The following is a 22,149-nucleotide window of genomic DNA, read 5'->3' on the forward strand; positions in this document are numbered from 1 at the left end:
CTCGACAATTCTTGTGTAGAAATCGACTCGTAGAAATTTCACAAAGATTCTTGTTAAACCATTAAGGGCGACGCCATACAATTCCTCGTTGGGAATACCATATGTATCCCTGATGATGTTAGGGAGAAGGACGTTCATCGTATCTCCACTTAACGTACCACGAACCAGCTCTATGCAGATAGTATTCACTCTCCGTACTGTATGTTCCGCCATGTTGATATCCCAATGAGCAGCGCACGTCCTCACTACTCAATGGTTGTTGCTGAACTAAGGTAGCTCGCCTGAAGACAGCAGAGGGGTGCCGAGACACAACCGCACTCCACCGTGGTCAGGCAGCGAATGCATGGTGAGTTTGATTGATTTTCCTTTTGTTTTAAACTTTCACCATAATCTCTGATGTCTATATATACACTTGCTACAACTCTTTAGTAATTTGTGTTATAAATTATCGTCAGTGATTTATGACTTTCCTGACGATTCTACTTCCACAGGAGTGGTTTACGATTACACTACTTCCACTGCTGGTTCTGCAAGTTGCTGCTCAGTTCCCTCGAACTTATCAAGTAATTATACTTTTACTAATTCCATAACATTTACTTAAGAAGAATGGAGGGTTATAACACTCTTGACTAAAGTTGTTTACTTTCATGTATTTGTATCTTGCAGATTAGAAACTGCATGTTCACCTGTTTTACTTAGGACTCGTTTGCTACTCATTAATTTTTAGTTTAATTCTTACGTCCCGTAAATACCCTTTAAATTATAAATAAAATATTACACCTACTAATGGCTTCAGTTTGACTATAAGGAACTCTAAAATACATCCCTCAAAGACGACTTTGCAGTTAATTGTTACCCTCAAAATAATCATGCCAAACTAATGCACATCACAAACTAAAACTTATAACCTAATTCATTTTGTATCCTTACTAACTTTAAAAATTTCTCTCCAGGATGTTATTCCAGCGCCAGGACTACCCATCAACATTCCCTCCAATGATGTTTCTCCTGTGGGAAACTTGGATAGCAACTTTATTCCCCTGAGTAATACTCCAAACTTTCAATTCGGTCAACAAATATTTCCTCCACGACTTGGTTTTAACTTTGATAGTACACGTTCTGGCCAAATTGGTTCTCTTCCTCAAGATATTGGTATTGGACAAATTATTCCTTCTAATCTCGGCCTAGATATTCGTCCAGCCCTGAGCCCAAATGTTGCCAACATTGGCACTGGTTCTGGTCCAACTTTCAGTGATGCTCGCCAAGTCCCAGTGCTTAACTTCGGCCAAGCTTTAGGCAGTGGTCCAGCTGATAGCCTACCCTTCCGTCAGAGCATTACAAGCGTTCCCCAATTTCAAATACCCAGCAAGAGAATTGAAGTTATTAGTGGAAGACCTGTCTTCGGCAGTCAAGTGAACAGGGTAGATAACTTCTTGAACCCAACTATCACTCAGGTTATCACTATCGACCGCTTCGTTACTCTCACTGATACAGCATTCAACAGCGTAGCTGTTACTCTTACTTCCTTAATTGTGCAAACAGTTACTACTGGAACAAGATTGGTAAGTATCACTTTTTGCACTAAATTATAAATTTGCTCTAAATTTGGTACATAATTACTTCGATACTTTACAGGTACTAAGCACTCCCATTAATGACCGCATCGCCCTACAAACATCAGTAGTTCTCCGGCCTTCATCGGTCACACTTACTGAAGTGAAATCAGACTTTAGAATCGCTACGGAAGTGTCAATAGATCGCGTAACAATAACCCACACATCCTACGTCATAAAGCAGTTTACATACACCACCACTGCCACTCAGATGTATGTAATAAGTGGGAAGAGGCTCTTGGTCTGAGGAATTTGACCTATCGGTCTTCTTCCTCAGACCGAACCTAATTACCCCCCAATCTCCCCTCCCCTATCCCATCCTCCCCTTTTTCCTTTCCTCCTATTCCTCCACACTCCTCCCTTTTGCCCTTCCTCTTTTTGTCCTTTGGGATTTCTCCCACAGGCACACTAGTTCCTAGGTAGGAGAAAGGATACCGGGGTCCATCCCATTCCGTTGAGGTTCTTAGCGGTGGCGTAGTTTGCCGTGGAATCTGGATCGCCTGGGGATGTCCCGATCCCTCTCCGGTATCCCGGAGTAGCTTTGGGTGTCTTTCGGGCGATGAGTGTATCTCTGGAAGCCACCTTTCGGATTCCGGGGGTGGTGGCCGAAGGAGGTATGCTTTGTGGCGGATATCCAGCCGCCCTCTCTTTTGTCCACCGAGGTAGCTCGGCAGATGTGAGGTTGCTATCCCGGATTGTTAGTTTACTAGCATGATGGGTAGGGTATGGCACGGGTTCCATGCTGCATCTGCGCTACTTGCGGTGCTGAGGTCCTCTTGGGCACGGAGGGAGATTTCTGGCCCTTTCATTCCTCCTAGGAGCTATCCCTCCCCGGTCCCCCCTTTTCTTTTCTTTTTTTTATTTTTATTTTCTTTACTTTCTTTTTTTTTCTTAAAAACAAAAAGAAAGAAGTAACCTAACCATGGGAGCCCTAGTCCATGAACCTGGTACCCCCGGGCCCCTTCTTGATACCGCACCCCGTTCTGACCCCGCCTCATCTTTGGACCACTCTTCAGACATTCCTCATGCCTCTGTACCTATTGCCGGTGCTGTTTCCTCACCCGCTTCAGGTACTGAGGCCTCGACTGATTCTTCCGATTTATCGGACCTTCGCTCTCCTCTGACTATGCTTCCGGCCTCTCCCTCTACGGTACGGCAATTTTCAAATCGCCGACCCGTTCCACGTCGGACCAACTCTGGTCCCACGCCTAAACGCCAACGACAATTACCTGCTGATGATACTTCTCCACCTTCTCGTTCTTCTCAGAAACGATCGACTCGTCCTTCACTACCTTTCCACGCTCAGTTTCAGACTGAACAGTGGACTAAATTATTCACTTTACGACCAACTTCCTCTACTGCCTATCTTTCTGACCATAGTATTGGCAAGGCACTCCTACGCCATGTTGGTAAAGATATTTCTTTTCATGCTCTTAAGAGCGGTACGCGCATCATTACTGTACAGAATGCTACCCAGGCTCATGAGCTCTCTCGTCTTTCCCATATCGATACTGTTCCTGTCACTCTTGAAAAACATCATTCCCTCAATTCTTGTAGTGGTACCGTCATTCTGCCCCATACCATAGTTCAACGAAATTTCCAGACATGTGGCACCGACATTCTAGAACAGCTGGAACTCCAAGATCTCCCAATCCTCAAGGTAGACACTTACGTTCTTCCTGCCCGTGGGCGGAGACGATACCCTAGCAATGTGGCTCGTTTAACTTTTGACAGCCGAGAACTCCCATCCTCAATTTATATAGCAGGACATCGGTTACAAGTTCGAAAGGTGATCCCTACACCACAACAGTGTAGAAATTGCTGGCGATTTGGCCATCCAGCGAAATATTGCAGATCTATCGCCGAATGCCCAGTCTGTGGTGCCGATGACCATTCTAATACGTCTTGCAATCGATCTCCCTCTTGCCTTAACTGTCATGAGGCTCACCCTTCGTACTCTCGCCGTTGTCAGGTCTATTTAAACGAGCGGGAAATCCGTTACCTCAATGAGACAGAAGGTCTCCCTTATGCCATGGCAGTTTCTCATCTCCGCCTCCAAGGGAGACTCCCACGTGTTTCTTATTCCCGTGTTTCAAAACGTCCCCCCACTTCTGGTATCCCATCTTCTACACCCACCTCTGTGGTTACCTCTCCCATAATCACTCCTGTATCTAATCCTTTTGCTGTCCTCGGCTCAGACGTCCATACTTCAACGCCTCAGTCTAATCTCGCTTCTTCGAGTTCTCTCAGAAGCCTCAGTATCGACGAGACCTCGTACGACACCTCCCAATCGTCCCTCTACTTCTCAAAAGTCAAAAAAAGGTCCGGTAACACCTCCTACCCATCTTCCACCTCCTCATTTTACCCTCCCTGTCTCTGTCCCTAGTTCTTCCCCTCTCACTGGCTCAGTTACAAGTGCAGAGGTTCACCCTCCTCCTCATAATGTACCTTCCTCCCCTGTTCCCTCCCAAGTTTCTCCCTCTTCTGCCACCTCCCAGGTTCCTGCCTCCTCTGTCCCCTGCCACGCTTCTCCAGTTCCCTCCCCCCTTTCGCCCCCCCCTACCTTGGTACAGTCCAATACAGTTCCAATCTTTACTCATCCTCCCCCTACCATTCCCAATATTGTCTCCCATACGACACCTCTGAATTCCGAAACACTTGAAGCAATCTCTGAATATATTGCAGAGACCAAACCATCAATGGACACTGATCCACCTTCCGCTCTTTCTCTCTCCTCTGCTCCATCTGCGCAACTCCTTTCTTCACAGCGCACCATTCCTTCGCTGCTTGAACATTTTCCACTGCCTCCGCATGTGGACTTTTCTAACCCTTCTAGTCCGTAGGAACCCTTACCTGTGGATTTCAAGTATCTTTATCATTGCCAATCATGGCCTATTTACAGTGGAATATACGCGGCCTCAGGGGTAATCGGGGTGAGCTTCAGATGTTACTCTCCCAGTTTGCCCCTGTTGGTGTTTGCTTACAGGAACCAAAATTACACTCTGCTGTTATTTCTCACATCTCAGGCTATAATTTATTGTATTCTTCAGATCCTTTTCCTGATGGGACCTTTAATGAAAGTGCCCTTCTTCTCCGAACTGATATTCCATACCATCAGATATTTGTTCATACTTCTCTGCATTACACAGCAGCCCGTATCCACTTACATAGGTGGTATACGCTCAGTTCTTTATATCTCTCTCCTTCTCGGGCATTATCTATTCCGGATTTTGCCTTCCTTGTTTCGTCATTACCTCCACCGATTCTGTTACTTGGTGATTTTAATGCCCACCATTTCCTCTGGGGGGGTCTCACTGTGATTCCCGTGGAATTCAGTTAGAGGCTTTTCTTGCCACCCACCCCCTCCATGTTTTAAATACAGGTACTCACACCCATTTTGATCCTCGGACTCATACTCTCTCTTGCATCGATCTCTCAATCTGCTCTTCGTCCGCCGCATTAGACTTCACTTGGTCTGTTCTCCCGGACTTACATGACAGTGATCATTTCCCAATCATTCTTACTTCCCCTTCATATTCGCCACCTCTTCGCACCCCACGCTGGCAATTTAATCGGGCAAATTGGAACCTTTACTCACACCTAACTGTTTTTAAAGAGGTTCCTTCTTCGTCCTCCATCGATGAGCTTTTACACCTCTTCTCGTCCTCCTTTTTCACCGCAGCTTCTCATTCTATACCCCAAACTTCGGGCAGGCATTCTCAGAAATGCGTGCCTTGGTGGTCTCCTGCTTGTGCTCGTGCAGTACGTTTGAAACGTGCTGCATGGGGCAGGTACCGGTACAATAGAACCACAGAGCGACTCCTTGATTTTAAACAGAAGCGTGTGATCGCTCGCCGTGTCATCCGTGACGCTAAACGCACTTGCTGGCGAGATTGTCTCCACCATCACCTCTGCTTCCTCTATGAGTGCAGTCTGGAAAAAAGTACGAAAACTGAGTGGTAAATATTCTCCTGACCCGGCTCCTGTTCTGCGGGTTGCCGGTGTTGATACAGCAAACCCACTAGATGTTGCCAATGAAATTGGCAATCATCTGGTCCGTATTTCTCAGGGACTCCATCTATGCCCCTCATTTCTTTCCTCAAAGTCTGCCAGAGAGTTAGCACCCTTGGACTTTTCTTCTCTCAGAGAAGAACAGCCTTTTACACTTCAAGAACTGGAGGCAACACTCTCAGCTTGTCGATCATCGGCAGCTGGGCCCGACGACATTCATATTCGTATGCTACAACATTTACATCAGTCAGCCCTTGCAGTCCTATTACGCCTTTACAATCTTATTTGGTCACAAGGAGTTTTTCCACAGCTGTGGAAATCCGCCATTGTTCTCCCTTTCCGTAAACCAGGCACTACGGGACATGAAACCTCCCACTATCGTCCCATTGCTCTTACCAGTGCAGTTTGCAAAGTAATGGAACGTCTAGTAAATAGACGTTTAGTGTGGTATTTAGAGACACACAACAGTCTCTCCACTCGTCAATATGGCTTTCGTAAGGGACGTTCTACCATAGACCCCTTACTGCGCTTGGATACGTATGTTCGTAATGCCTTTGCGAATAACCACTCAGTTATTGCCATATTTTTTGACCTTGAGAAGGCATATGACACAACTTGGAGGTATAATATTTTAGCCCAAGCCCACTCCTTAGGCCTTCGAGGCAATCTACCATCCTTCCTTAAGAACTTTTTAACTGACAGGCATTTCCGTGTTCGGGTTAATAATGTGCTCTCCCCGGACTTTATCCAAGCTGAAGGTGTCCCCCAGGGATGTGTTCTGAGCACAACACTTTTTCTCCTTGCTATTAATGATTTGGCCTCTAGTCTTCCATCAAATATTTGGTCATCACTCTATGTTGATGACTTCGCTATTGCCTGTGCAGGCGCTGACTGTCACCTCCTTACAGTTTCTCTCCAACATGCAGTCGACCGTGTTTCCAATTGGGCCACCACACATGGGTTTAAATTTTCCAGCACCAAATCACTTTCACTAGACGCTCTGTCATCTCCGATCATCCTTTGTACCTCTATGGCTCCCGTATCCCTGAACGTGATACATTCAAGTTTCTGGGCCTCCTCTTTGATCGTAGGTTATCCTGGAAACCTCACATTACCTCTCTGAAGGCAACTTGTCACAGCCGGCTGAACCTTCTTAAAACCCTTGCTCATCTTTCGTGGGGAGCTGATCGTCGAACCCTCCTTCACCTACATTCCACCCTTATTTTATCGAAACTTGATTATGGTGACCAGATCTATTCAGCGGCATCTCCTGCGACTCTCTCTAGCCTTAACCCCATTCATCACCAATGATTACGTTTATGCCTTGGTGCTTTTCGCTCTTCCCCTGTCGAAAGCCTCTATGCAGAAGCGAACGTTCCATCCTTATCCGATCGCCGTGATGCCCATTGCCTGCGCTACTATGTACGCTCTCATGATCTCCGCAATCCTTCCATTTATAGAATGGTCACTGATATTAGTAGACATTCTTTATTTGTTCGCCGCCCCTGCTTACTCCGTCCCTTCTCTCTTCGCCTTCATTCGCTCTTGTCTTCTCTTCAACTACCACCTTTCTATGTACATGTAGCATCTCACTTTTCCCTACCCCCCTGGGAAGTTCCAGCTGTTCGAGTCTGTTCTTTCTCCCTCCCTTGCTCGAAAGCCCAACTGTCTACGGTCGCTTCCCGCTCTCTTTTTCTTGACCACTTTCACTCTCATTCTCATGCCATTGCTGTGTACACAGATGGCTCTAAGTCTTCTGACGGCGTAGGATTCGCAGCAGTGTTTCCGGACAGCGTCGTACAAGGGCATTTACTATCTTCGGCTAGTATTTTTACTGCTGAATTATATGCCATCCTTACAGCACTTATCCGTATTGCATCTATGCCTGTGTCATCATTTGTGGTTGTCTCAGACTCCCTTAGTGCTTTACAGGCTATACAAAAATTTGATACACCTCACCCCTTAGTCCTCCGTATCCAACTTTGGCTACGCCGCATCTTTACCAAGCATAAAGATATTGTTTTTTGTTGGGTCCCTGGTCATGTTGACGTACAGGGCAATGAACAGGCAGACACTGCTGCGCGGTCAGCAGTACATGACCTACCAGTTTCTTATAGAGGTATTCCATGTACCGACTATTTTGCTGTAATATCTTCCCACCTTCACACCCGTTGGCAACAACGTTGGTCTACTATGCTCGGCAACAAACTTCAGTCTATTAAACCGAGTATAGGTTACTGGCCGTCTTATCAACAGTGTCGAGGTTGGGAGACTACTGTCTCCCGTCTTCGCATTGGCCATACTCGTCTTACTCATGGATATCTCATGGAGAGGCGTCTTGGTCCTCTCTGTGAGAATTGCCGAGCTCCATTGTCAGTCAGCCACATTCTGTTGGACTGCCCACTTTATCAACGAGCACGCAGAATTTACCTCTGTCGTCGTCTTCGCCCCGCTGCTCTCTCTTTACCTTCCCTTCTCGCTGATGGACCCACCTTTCATCCGGACTCTTTCATTGACTTTTTGACAACGACTGACTGACTTCACAAATTCTGATACTTTCAGCCCTTTCTACTTCAATCTCTTGCTACCCTCTACCCCCGTACTATCCCCTGCCCAGCTGTTTTCTGTAACCTGCTGATCATCCCCCCTCCCTTCTGCCATCCAATTCCCTTGCTTCCTTCCCTACCCTGCAGCGCTGTATAGCCCTTGTGGCTTAGCACTTCTTTTTGATTATAATAATAATAATACCATCCATACCCCCCACATCAAGACTCAATGCCCACAGAACAGAGAAGTATTGACCACTTATCTTATGCAACACCCTGCTCAACCAACCCCTGACGCTCCCCAACCCCTCACAGAAATACACTACATGGAATGCAGAATCCTCCCCGCCACATTCCACATACCCCCCCCCCTCAACCACCCGTCTAGCTCGTAAGACCACTCCCGATGGTAAAATCCCATGCAAAAACCGATACATCACCTCACGTCCACAGGGTTGTAACCTTAACCTACCAAACCTTCTCCATATACATCCCCAGTCATACATGGGGAAAATCCCCTCCACCGGAGCCACAACCCTTTCCGCTGACATCCTACACAGCCTACTTATTTTTACCTTACCCAGATCCCTAACCAACACCACTGCCCTCAAAATAGTTTCACACTCCCTCAACTCCGTCCCAGAAAACATGCGTTTCAATTGATTGTGTACCTTAACCCCCCCCCCCCACTCACACCCTCCCTCATCACCTCCCTTTTAATGAAGATATTTTTGACCCTCCTCTTTAAGTTCATTAAACCCAACCCCCCCCCTGACGCACAGGTAACATTACTACATCCCTTCTAAGCCTATCACAACCTGAACCCCACAAAAATTTAAAAACCCCTCTAAGTATAGTTGCAATTGCCGTCCCCGTTAAAGGGAACACGGCAGCCACATGCCAAACCTTGCTATACAATAAAACGTTAATTACAATGGCACGCTGCACAAGGGTCAAATGATAAGGCCGCAATGCTCCCAATCGACCCAGTATCCTTTCTACCAACCTGACCGAATTATTAACTCGTGCAACCTCAAGATCATCTGCATAGATTAGACCACAAATTTTTAATGACATCACCCGCTTCTTTACGACTGCACTACCCCACTCGACCCTCTCCCCCCTAGTTCCTAACCCCATAACCATGGACTTCTCCGAATTTACCCTCATACCAGTTGCACATGCAAACGTGTCGACCACTCCATCTAAGGCGTTTATGGACATCCCCTCTCTAACCAATGCAGTGGTATCATCTACATACCCTATGAGAACAGGCCAAACGCCCCCAGTACCCCCCTAACCCCTCCACTAGCGCCCATATGGCGCTCCACCATTCTATAAAAGGGGTCCTGTATGCATGCAAATAAAAGCTGTGACATAGGACACCCCTGTCTAAGACCTCTGCCCATTACAATCCTCCCCCCTAATCTTCCATTAATCTGTACTCTCACCATTGCCCCTCTATATAACGCCTCTACCCATCCCACTATTTCTTCCCCATAGCCCTGTTTCCTAAGGATAGCTCTCAACGCCTCTCGCTCCACCCTATCATAAGCTCCTTGCCAGTCTAGTGCAACCAAACCCCCCCCTTCCCCCCCTTTTTCTTCCATGAAATCCCTTAAAAGACCATGTCCCACCCCCATAGACCTACCTGGCAACCCAAACTGGGTTTCCGATACAACCCTCCCTACAACACACTTGATCCTATTTCCTAAAATTTTTGCAAATAACTTATAATCCGCACATAACAACGATATTGTTCGATAGTCCCTGAGCGAACGCTGTTCCTTACCCTTCGGTACCAAAACAACTACAGCTGTTGCCTGTCTTTCACCCAACCTTCCCCTTACCTTCATCAAGTTTAGTAACCTCACCAAAAAACCTTTTATTAACTCCCAATGCTGTTGATAAAACTCCGCCGGCAGTCCATCGATTCCCGGTGCTTTGCCCTTTCGCATGGCACTCAAAGCTCTCCATATTTCCCCCTCAGTTATGTCCCCCCCCAAAGCCTCCCTATCACTGTCCTAACCTACATGGCACACTTCCACACACCCTCTCTAAATCCCCTAATCCTACCCCTTCCTCACGCCAATACTTTTCGTACCACGTATCCGCAAACAACCCCATCCCATCTGTAGTGTGGATAACCTGACCCGCCCTATACCCTCCCACCGACTCAAGAACCTCCAAACATGGAATAGCTGTTGCCTGCTGACGTTGTTTTTGTCTGCGCAACACACACGAGGACGGCCTATCTCCCCATAACACCTCCTCCACCCCCGCCATTACTCTCACTGCTTGGAACCGCTCGTCCTGAATTTCTCGCAACCGCTCTTTAAGTATCATAATGTTGTCCATCGGATAGACACCCTCTACTGTCCCTTTTACATAACAACCCCGTAACCTGTCCTCCAAATAATTAATCAACCCAAATTTTAAAGAATTAATCCTTTTCCCCTCCCTCACATAATAATGCCGAATCCGGTCCTTAGCCACACCATCCCACCACGTCACCACGTCCTCCACACCTTGTACCTCCTCAGTTAATCTCTCCCACAGCTCCGTAAAACCCCCCACCCCCTCCTCATCTTCCAACAGACTCGTATTTAATTTCCAATATCCCCTAGAGATACTAGCTAGAGAATCCCACTCTACTTCTGCGACAACTGCCCTATGATCTGAAAAAAGCTAGTTCAATAGTACGGACAGACTTTGACAATACCTTATGAGATACATACAACCTGTCTAACCTAGCTGCGTAACCTCGCCTCACGAAAGTATGCTCCACCTCCCACGCTCCCCCACCTACCACATCCCTCAACTGAACGTCCACCAAAAGATTGCGTAATGCTGTCAACATATGCCCCGCCCCTCGTGGTTCCACATCCGCTCTCCTGATCACACAATTCCAGTCCCCACCTACGATGGCCACTTCAGGTAAACCACGGAAAGCAAAAACTAGATCATCACACACAAAATCCCTCTTTACTTTCATATCATTTTCAGCTGGTGCTTACACACTTACAAAGGTTACCCTCTGCCCCATCCACCACCCATCCACACACAACACCCTCCCCCCCCCACCCCCTTCACGTCTTTGCAACACAAACGGGCTCGCCTTCTTTATCAATAAACCCACACCACCTTTCAAACGTGCCAATGGCAGAGTCAACACCTTATACCCTTCCACCTCGAGCACTCTACCCTCCCTGAAATTATGCTCCTGTAGAAAGACTACGTCCACTCTGTATCGACGTAAGAGCATACGAAAGCATTCCCTCTTCACACCAGTACACAGTCCATTCACAGTCATGCACTTAAGGCCTTTCTAAAGCTTCCAACCCTTTCTCCTCTCACCCTTCCCAGGGCCTCTTGCCCCAGGGTCAACATGTGGTTTGTCACCATCCACCCCCCTCCCTTTTCGATGCCTCTTATCCTGGCTGTCACGAGAATATACATCCTTCCTCCCAGACCTCTGCGCGGGCGTCAGGACATCATCTGAGTCTGACGCAGCCGCCCTCTTCCTCGTGACACTCTCTACTGCCATACTGTCTTCCGAAGATTCCTCACAGTGAACATCAACCTCTACTGTTACCCGTCGCACAGAGCTTGGTGACTCCTCTGTGCCTGCAGTTGTCCTCCTTCCTTCTCGTGCCTGTCCCGCCACACTCTCCTTTCAACTCAGGCACCATTTCACGGACCAAGCCATTATCCTCGCCCGAAGAAGGTAAAGTTTTCAATACCTCGTCGAGCTCCTCCTCCAGCTCTTGCACCTCCTGCTGAATTAGCACTTCCTCCCCCGTCACCGGCAAAGTGGCCATTTTTGGCTCCACACAACTCGTGCCTCGCCCATCATGCACCACAGACTCTTCTACAATTTCACTCCACAGACGGCCATCTCCTCGGTTTCCTTTGGAATTCTCCTCAACGACATCCACACCTGTAACTGGTGCTCCACCTGTTTGCACTGGCGCCCTCCACTGCCTCCCACACGTCGCCGCCATATGATCATACTCCCCACACAACCTGCATGTCCGTCGCTGCCCAGCATACGCCACTAGAATTTGGGTCCTAAACTCCGGCATCACGACGTATGACGGGATCGGGTGCCTCAGTGTCATTTTGAGGGAGAATGTACCCTCCGGACGTCCCATGTACGCACCTGCCGCCCACTTGCCTTGGGTTGCCAGATGCACGGTACCATAAGCTGCAAACACCTTCCATAAGTCCTCCTTGTCAGCCTCGAAGGGGACATTTCGCAACTTCACCCACGTATAGTGGCGAGAGACGTCTATGAGTCGCACTTTGACAGCTGGAGTTACATCAATACTCACATGCTCAAATTTCGTCACTAACGACTCGTACACAGCCGTCGAATTTAACTTGACGAATATACGATAGGCCCCATTCAGGGCCACACCATAAACCTCATCATCCTGCACTCCGTACGTTTCCCTGATGATTGCCGGAAGTAACACCTGCGCCGTAGAGGGGGAAATCGCCCCACGAAGCAGCTCAACGCCGACAGTGTTCACCCTACGTCGGATACTCAGCGCCATATTGTTGCTATAAAGGTTTTATGCCAACAGCATTTGGTGTTCCCAGGCGGTCACCCATCCACGAGGGTGAAGTAATTAATTTTGCCTCTACCTGTTCATTGAAGCAATGACTTTACTTCACCTTCTTAAACCTCTCCTTGGGCAGTCTTTTCCTCCCACCACTCAATAAACTACGTCCTGTGGCATTATCTTAAACATTAATATTTAAAATATGGTCTAAGAATTTTAAACCTGTCGTGGTTACTGTGAAGGAATATGGCTGTTCAGTTCTATGGATAAGGGATGGTCAGTCTCTAGAAACTTCCATTTTTCTGGTGGGGAAACGGGATGGGCTGTCTTGTTGACATGCTAGTCTCCCTGATAACTTTTAAACACATTCGCTGCCTGACCACGGTGGAGTGCGGTAGTGCTCGGCACTCCTCTGCTGTTCCAGGCGAGCTACCTCAGTTCGTCACAACCATTGAGAAGTGAGGACGTGCGCTGCTCATTTACCAACATGGCACTGCAGAGCTACAGGCGCATCAACACTGTTTGCGTTGAGTTGACCCGTGGGGCTGTCACCGGAGCCACGATGGACTTGTTACTACCGGCGATTATCCGTGATACCTACGGTATCGCAAATGAAGAGATATGTGGTGTAGCACTTAATGGGACGACACAGATCTTCGTTAAAATGACGTCAGCAAATGTTTATGAAGCGGTGGTGGATAAATATCAAGAGACCATTATAGCCGTCAATTCAGCTGTATCAGTACGTCTACATGATGTATCACGACACTACACATGGGTTAAAATAAGGAATGTGCCTTTTGAGGCGAATGAATTTGTTATAAAAGATGAACTACGTAATTATGGTACGGTTCATATGGCCTCTGCAGGTCGGTGGGCCGCTGGACCTTATGCTGGAAGTTTGGAGGGAACATATTCAGTCAAAATGACCTTACGCCATCCCATACCGTCCTATATTATGTTGCAAGCATTTCGAACTCAAGTATATGTAACATATGCGGGGCAACGTCGTACGTGTCGGCTGTGTGGATTGTATGACCACATAGCGGCACAGTGTGGTAAGCGTAGTGGGAATCTCCAAATATCGCAACAGCAACAACCGGAAGAGGTCGAGGAAGTTGAGGGACGAGAACAGTCTTATGCTCACCCGTCTCGACAACGGACATCTTGGAGTGAAGAGGTAGAAAAAGCGCAGGAGAATGCTTTGGAGGATGCAAAACAGCGAGAAGAATCACCATCACTGGACATAAATAAAGTATTTGAAGAGACTCTGCCCACTATGGGGGACGAGGATGTAGCGGCGTCTTTAGTGAAGGCACTGGATGTATTGTTAGACGAGTCGATCGTCAACCGTGTGGAGGATCCAGGTGCAAATTTGGGATCGGTTGAGCATCATGGTGAGGCGACGGATGAAAGCATTGAGTCTGGGGTGTCGCATGGTATGATGGTGAATATAGCAGAAGTGGAGGTGCATCATGATAGTACTAAAGAAATCCCAATGCAGGTGGAGTGTAGGACGCGAAAGCGAACTGCGACCCCACCAGACTCAGACGACGTGCTTACTCCTGCCCAAAGGCCAGGGAAAAAGTCTTGGGCGGATGTACAGAGGAACCCAACAGTGAATCCACGAAACAAGAGTTTATCAAGGTGATTCCCAAAAAAGGGGAGAGGGATAGAGGTGTAAAATGTATAAGTGAAAAGTCTATACCTAGAACCAAAGGAAAATCTCATTAATTGACTTTAAGGTTTTGACAATAAATATTAACGGTTTGAGATCTGAGCGGAAGCGAAAGTGGTTTAATGAATTTTTGGTGCGTCTAGATGTGGATGTGGTATTTATCCAAGAACACAATTACATTATTGGATAGGAGTTAGAAATAGATGGTTACGATGTGTATATGGAATATGCGACAAGGTTAAAAGGAGGCGTCGCCATTCTAGTAAAGGAAAATAGCCCGTTTGTAGTACGCCATAGTGAAAGGGGGGAGGGGAGAGTGATTAGGGTGGATGGTTTATGGGGTAGAGTACATATAAGTTTTGTAGGTGTATATGGGCCGGCCGAGGGAGATGTACGACTTAAAACTCATTTTGTACAAGATGTATTAGTATATCATCTACGTAGTTTACCAAATGTAGCGATAATAGGGGGAGACTGGAATTGTGTAATACGACGAAAAGATGTGGAGCCTCGAGGAGCGGGTTGTTGCTTGGGGTTCCTGGGAGATTTATTGACGAGTGTGGGTTTAATGGATGTGTGTGGGGGGGGTGGCAATGTGGAGCATACTTTCATTAGACGAGATTATGCGGCGAGATTGGATAGAATGTACGTGTCTAGTGCGGTTACAGTGCGGAGAGTGAGTGTGATAAATGTGTTTTTTTCGGATCATAGAGGAGTTGTAATGGATGTAGATATTGAGGGTGTGCCTAGAAGGGGTCCGTCATTTTGGAAATTAAATGTAAAGTTATTGAAGAGAGAGGAAAGTCGTTTGTCTTTTGGGCATATGTGGGAACGCCTTGTGGTTGAAGCACCTGGAGATGTGGCTTTGGTTAATTGGTGGGAAACGATAGCCAAAAAGCGAATTAAGGAAGTTTATATTAGTCAGGGAGTGAGATATAATCAGTTACAGTATGGTTTCCAACGATATTTAGAGGGGCAGTTGCACGACTGCTATGTACAAGCGAATGCTAATTATCCTGTTACAGAAATTGAACGAATTAAGGAGTAACTACGAAATTTACAAAACGAAAGGTTTGATGGGGAAAGGCTTAAGGGTGGAATCGAAGAGGTTTTGTGGGGAGATCGGCCGTCGGCGTGTGTGTTCAGGAATCAACACACACGTCGCAAAGCAATGGAGTTAATGGGGTTGAATGTCCAGGTAGGTATGCAGGGGTATAGAGTGAATCAGGTGTTGACGACGACGGAGGGTATGAGTGGGTATATTGATGCTTGGGTTAAATTGAAAACGCAAAGTGTTGGAATAAGTGAAATTGCATTGCAGTCAATCGGTAGGTTTGTGCGTTGTGAGCTGGAGGAGCATGATCGTTTGATGTTGGGAGGGCCGATAACGGAGTGTGAGACTTGGGAGGCTTTATCTGGGGCGCAATTGGGTAAGGCGCCAGGAATAGATGGGTTGCCTAGCGACTTTTATCTTCAAAATTGGAACGTTTTAAAGGGGTTTTTGGTACGTTTATTCAATATCATGAAGCGGGATGGGGTTTTAGGGGAACAACAAAGGTTGGCTGTGGTCGTCCTAGTTCCTAAAGGCGAGCCATTAACGGTTAAAGATTATCGAGCAATCTCGTTATGTGAGGACTATAAAATTTTTGGAAGGATCTTGGCCAACGGAATAAAAAAAGTCCTGGGCAAAGTGATTGACAAGGGACAGTATGGGGTGCCAGGCAGGTCTATGTATGAAGGTCACGGTATGATTAGAAGTTTTATTGAAGAAAGAGTAAGATTGGGAGGGGGGGGTATTGGCTGTAGATTGGGAGGCGGCATATGATAGTGTGGAACGGGAGACGTTATGGAAGATAATGAGATGGCAGGGGTTTGGGGCGGAAATTATATCATGGGCCAAATTAATGTATCAAGAGGCATCTTTGCATGTGCAGGTGAATGGGAGGTTGGGAGATCGGATTCAGATGGGAAGGGGTTTGCGTCAAGGATGTCCCCTTTCACAAATTTTTTTTGCTTGTTTTCAAGATCCCTTTTATAGAGGGATAAGGGTTTTATTGGAAGCAAATGGGATGGGTAATGTAAGGGGTGGGGGAGCGGGCATTGTTAGATATGTCGACGACACGACGATTTTGGTGAGAGATTTGATTCGGGTAGATAAGTTAGTGAAAGTTTTTGAAAAGGCTACTGGCGTGACGATCAACATGGGGAAAACAAAGTATATCAATCTTGGAAAAGGGTCGCGTGAGGAAGGAATGGTAGCTGAAAGGTGGGAAAGGGTGGACCAAATAAAGATGTGGGATCGTTTATGTAAATGATATTAAGTCAGCACAACAAATAAATTCCGTGCGTATCGTTGATAGTGTTCTGAAGCGTCTTAGTGGGTTAAGAGCTGCTAATTTAAGTTTGCAACAAAGGGTGATAACAACGAATGTGTTATTGTATAGTAAACTATGGCATGTTACGGTAATATTTCCGATACTTCGTTGTGAGTTAAAAAGGTTATAAAAAAGTGTTTTTAGATTCATTTGGGGAACAGGGAGCGAATGGTTAAGTAGAGCGGTTGTCACACTCCCGGTTGGCCGTGGAGGGCTGGGTCTTATAGATGTCGAAAAGAGGATAATAAGTATGTATTTAAAACATAGTTACAAGCGGGAGGGGGGGGCGAAAGAAGATGGTCTTCATAGGATACATCAGGATATGCGACGATGGTGGGGGGGTCGGGAGTTCATGATAGGTGAGGCAATGTTACGGGTCTTCATAAACGTGAGGGATCACTCACAAATTAAATTGAGAAATCTTGATAGGGCAGATGGTAAGGCTCTGGTAGCGGCGGTAGAAGGAGTTTATCCGATGTATGATTGGCATAATATTTGGGGGCGTTTAAATAAATTGCGTTTAAAACCTAAAGTCAGAGAAGTTAGGTATAGATTTTTACATGGAATCTTGCCGTCAGGGATGGTTTTATTCTATAAGAAAATACGAGAGGATGGGGAACGCAAGGGTTGTGGAGGACTGGCGACTATTTATCATACGGTATACTTTTGCGATTGTATTGAACTTATAAGGGTTTGGATGGGTAAGGTTTTAAGGTTAGTGGGGGGAGGGGGTTTGCAGGTTTTGAGGGTTTTAAGTTTAGATATAACTGGGGTGAATAAAAGGGTTGAGAATGCGATTGGGTACATGATTACGGATTATATATACATGATGTGGGCTATGAGGGAGGCGGACGTGCGTGCAAGAATTAATGCATTGGCAGCAACTTTTTATAGGACACAGTGTAGAAATAAAGGGGTGTATGGAGGGAGATGGGAGAGAGATTTTAGTGAGGGTTTGCAAAATGGGTAAGGGGATATGACGGGCTATTTTCCTAGACTTGGGTGTGAGCATGGAGAGCTGTTTATATGGATGTATAATTGAGTTTTGATATCTAGAGGCAATAGGGTTATTACCCCGAGGGTTTCAGCAACTACACAGTTATCATTTAGAAAGGTGTAGCACTACGATTGCATATTTTTATCATGTATAAATCATTTCAAGGACTTTATGATGAAAATTTTCAGTGAGACTCAAATATGTTATGGGTGTCTTTACTGTTTTTGATTCAATTGTAAGTGGTAAAAAGTGTTTCCTAGCATATAGCAATTGGTTTTTATTTTATGTTATATTTTATGCTGTGTTACAGTGTGCTTTTCAGTAATATTATATTACATGTAACTAGTTTGCATTATTTTTCTTTGTTTTGCTGAGATGTAAAATATCACATCGTAGTTTTGTTTTGTTATATTGGATGTTTTTATAGTGACTTTTAGTATTATCCCGTTTCCTTCTTTGAATACTAAATACCTATGTATGTTAAGATCTCGTGATAATCGCCAATATTAATGTTTTGAGTATCGTGGTGCTCTGTTAAGCACCTGAGATCTTAGAATTTTTTTTTTTATATTTTATTTAAAAAACTTTACAGCTTAATATTAAATAAAGATATAAAATGGGTACAGTAGGATCCTCAATCCTACACAACATACACTAACAAGTTTTAACAACACATTGTAATGGACATAAAAGAGGTTACCCATATACATTCACCAAATTTTCCATGTAACATACTACTATAATATAAACAATATAAACTATATATAAACTATATAAAATATAAATTATATAAACCTTTCAGATTTGTATAGTTAACATACTGTGACTGACTTATGACAAAGGTTCACAACCTTCACAGTATATAATCAGACTAATGACCTACATCACAATCTCAGTTAAAAACAAGTACATGCTCTTCCCAAAATTTACCCCTATACAATAAGAATTGTTTATTTTATTGAAAACTCAGGTACAAAAAAAAAAATTATGGGTGCATAAAATAAATATGTCAACGAGATACCAGGCACTAACTAGATTCTTATATAAATAAATAATAAAGTCAAAACACAGGAAAATAAACACTATACAAATAAACAATGTGACAAAAACAAGCACACAGAATTACACACATACACAAGCAATCACGTATTATACAACGGGATACTTCATCTGGCATATAACTAGGCGTGGCTTCCGCCTGCCAACACACAACGTATCCAAGACTTAATCTAAGAACTCAGGTGCCTTAAAGTGCACAACAATACGTTAATTTGGGCGACTACCACGGGGCTATTATCATGGACTAAGAATAGGCACTACAGTTCAAAGGTGGATCAGGATGACGCTACCATTTACTACAATGAAAATATCTAATATAACAAAACGAAAATACACTGTGATATTTGACATCTCAATAAAACAAATGCCAGCAGCTATAAGTGAACTTATACACTGACAAGATGCACACATTGAAAAATACTACCTCCACATATAGTTCAAGCTCCATCACAGCTTACAGGAAAACGAAAACTTGCATATATACATATATTATTGAAAAGCACACGGACACGGCATAAAGTATAAACGGAAATAAGAAAAACGTTTCAACTGTGCTAGGAAGCACCCCATATACAAAAAGTACACCAATGACTTATAAATGAGGCATAAAAGACGAGAAACATTCCTAAAAGTTGTATATACAAAGCACGTAAGATATTTTGTCATCACCGTTACATAGGAGACGCACATAAACTCTGAGAACACAAAACATTCACGCACTTGACAAACACAATTAGACACAGCAGACCAGCCCGTTAGATTACCCACTGAACACTCGCAACTATCTCAAATCTCGTAACTCCAAGGCTTTATATTCAGGCGGGAAGTCTCTCTCCCATCTCCCCTCATATACCAACCTATTTCGACATTTTGTCCTATAAATCGTCCCTGCTAACACCCTAATTCTACTGTTCATTAGCTGCCTGACTGCGGTGGAGTGAGGTTGTGCACAGCACCCCTCTGCTGTTTGTCAGGAGAGCTCTCATAGCAACAATATGGCGCTGAGTATCCGACGTAGGATAAACACTGTCGGCGTTGAGCTGCTTCGTGGGGCGATTTCCCCCTCTACGGCGCAGGTGTTACTTCCGGCAATCATCCGGGAAACGTACGGAGTGCAGGATGATGAGGTTTATGGTGTGGCCCTGAATGGGGCCTATCGTCTATTCGTCAAGTTAAATTCGACGGCTGTGTACGAGTCGTTGGTGACGAAATTTGAGCATGTGAGTATTGATGTAACTCCAGCTGTCAAAGTGCGACTCATAGACGTCTCTCGCCACTATACGTGGGTGAAGTTGCGAAATGTCCCCTTCGAGGCTGACGAGGACTTACGGAAGGTGTTTGCTGCTTATGGTACCGTGCATCTGGCAACCCAAGGCAAGTGGGCGGCAGGTGCGTACATGGGACGTCTGGAGGGTACATTCTCCCTCAAAATGACACTGAGGCACCCGATTCCGTCATACGTCGTGATGCCGGAGTTTAGGACCCAGATTCTAGTGGCGTATGCTGGGCAGCGACGGACATGCAGGTTGTGTGGGGAGTATGACCATATGGCAGCGACGTGTGGGAGGCAGTGGAGGGCGCCGGCGCAAACAGGTGGAGCACCAGTTACAGGTGTGGATGTCGTGGAGGAGAATTCCAAAGGAAATCGAGGAGATGGCCGTCTGTGGAGTGACATTGTGGAAGAGTCTCTTGTGGTGCATGATGGGCGTGGCACGAGTTGTGTGGAGCCAAAAATGGCCACTTTGCCGGTGACGGGGGAGGACGTGCTAATTCAGCAGGAGGTGCAAGAGCTGGAGGAGGAGCTCGACGAGGTATTGAAAAATTTACCTTCTTCGGGCGAGGATAATGGCTTGGTCCGTGAAATGGTGCCTGAGTTGAAAGGAGAGTGTGGCGGGACAGGCACGAGAAGGACGGAGGACAACTGCAGGCACAGAGAGGAGTCACCGAGCTCTGTGCGACAGGTCACAGTAGAGGTTGATATTCACTGTGAGGAATCTTCGGAAGACAGTATGGCGGTAGAGAGTGTCACGAGGAAGAGGGCGGCTGCGTCAGACTCAGATGATGTCCTGACACCCGCGCAGAGGTCTGGGAGGAAGGATGTATATTTTCGTGACAGCCAGGATAAGAGGCATCGAAAAGGGGGGGGGGGTGGATGGTGACAAACCACATGTTGACCCTGGGGCAAGAGGCCCTGGGAAGGGTGAGAGGAGAAAGGATTGGAAGCTTTAGAAAGGCCTTAAATGCATGACTGTGAATGTGAATGGACTGTGTACTGGTATGAAGAGGGAATGCTTTCGTATGCTCTTACGTCGATACAGAGTGGACGTAGTCTTTCTACAGGAGCATAATTTCAGGGAGGGTAAAGTGCTCGAGGTGGAAGGGTATACGGTGTTGACTCTGCCATCGGCACGTTTGAAAGGTGGTGTGGGTTTATTGATAAAGGAGGCGAGCCCGTTTGTGTTGCAAAGACGTGAAGGGGGTGGGGGGGGGAGGGTGTTGCGTGTGGATGGGTGGTGGATGGGGCAGAGGGTAACCTTTGTAAGTGTGTATGCACCAGCTGAAAATGATATGAAAGTAAAGAGGGATTTTGTGTGTGATGATCTAGTTTTTGCTTTCCGTGGTTTACCTGAGGTGGCCATCGTAGGTGGGGACTGGAATTGTGTGATCAGGAGAGCGGATGTGGAACCTCGAGGGGCGGGGCATATGTTGACAGCATTACGCAATCTATTGGTGGACGTTCAGTTGAGGGATGTGGTAGGTGGGGGAGCGTGGGAGGTGGAGCATACTTTCGTGAGGCGAGGTTACGCGGTTAGGTTAGACAGGTTGTATATATCTCATAAGGTAGTGTCAAAGTCTGTCCGTACTATTGACCTAGCTTTTTCAGATCATAGGGCGGTTGTCGTAGAAGTAGAGTGGGATTCTCTAGCTTGTATCTCTAGGGGATATTGGAAATTAAATACGAGTCTGTTGGAAGATGAGGAGGGGTTGGGGGGTTTTCGGGAGCTGTGGGAGAGATTAACTGAGGAGGTACAAGGTGTGGAGGACGTGGTGACGTGGTGGGATGGTGTGGCTAAGGACCGGATTCGGCATTATTATGTGCGGGAGGGGAAAAGGATTAATTCTTTAAAATTTGGGTTGATTAATTATTTGGAGGACAGGTTACGAGGTTGTTATGTAAAAGGGACAGTAGAGGGTGTCTATCCGATGGACAACATTATGATACTTAAAGAGCGGTTGCGGGAAATTCAGGACGAGCGGTTCCAAGCGGTGAGAGTAATGGCGGGGGTGGAGGAGGTGTTATG

General features: G+C 46.0%; 1 protein-coding gene across 1 annotated transcript in view; it reads left to right on the forward strand.

Annotated features, from left to right (window-relative positions):
- Positions 1–446: 446 nt before the first annotated feature.
- LOC128686700 (uncharacterized) overlaps positions 447–22,149 on the forward strand; it is a 36,524-nt gene continuing 14,821 nt past the window's right edge. Inside the window, exons 1-3 of the mRNA XM_070091509.1 lie at positions 447–563; positions 954–1,562; positions 1,636–1,826. Coding sequence (XP_069947610.1) covers positions 462–563; positions 954–1,562; positions 1,636–1,826 — 902 coding nt within the window. The 5' untranslated portion in view covers positions 447–461. The remainder of the gene's footprint in view (positions 564–953; positions 1,563–1,635; positions 1,827–22,149) is intronic.

The sequence above is a fragment of the Cherax quadricarinatus genome, chromosome 35 (assembly GCF_038502225.1).
Source record: "Cherax quadricarinatus isolate ZL_2023a chromosome 35, ASM3850222v1, whole genome shotgun sequence".
In the NCBI taxonomy this organism is placed as follows: Eukaryota; Metazoa; Arthropoda; class Malacostraca; order Decapoda; family Parastacidae; genus Cherax; species Cherax quadricarinatus.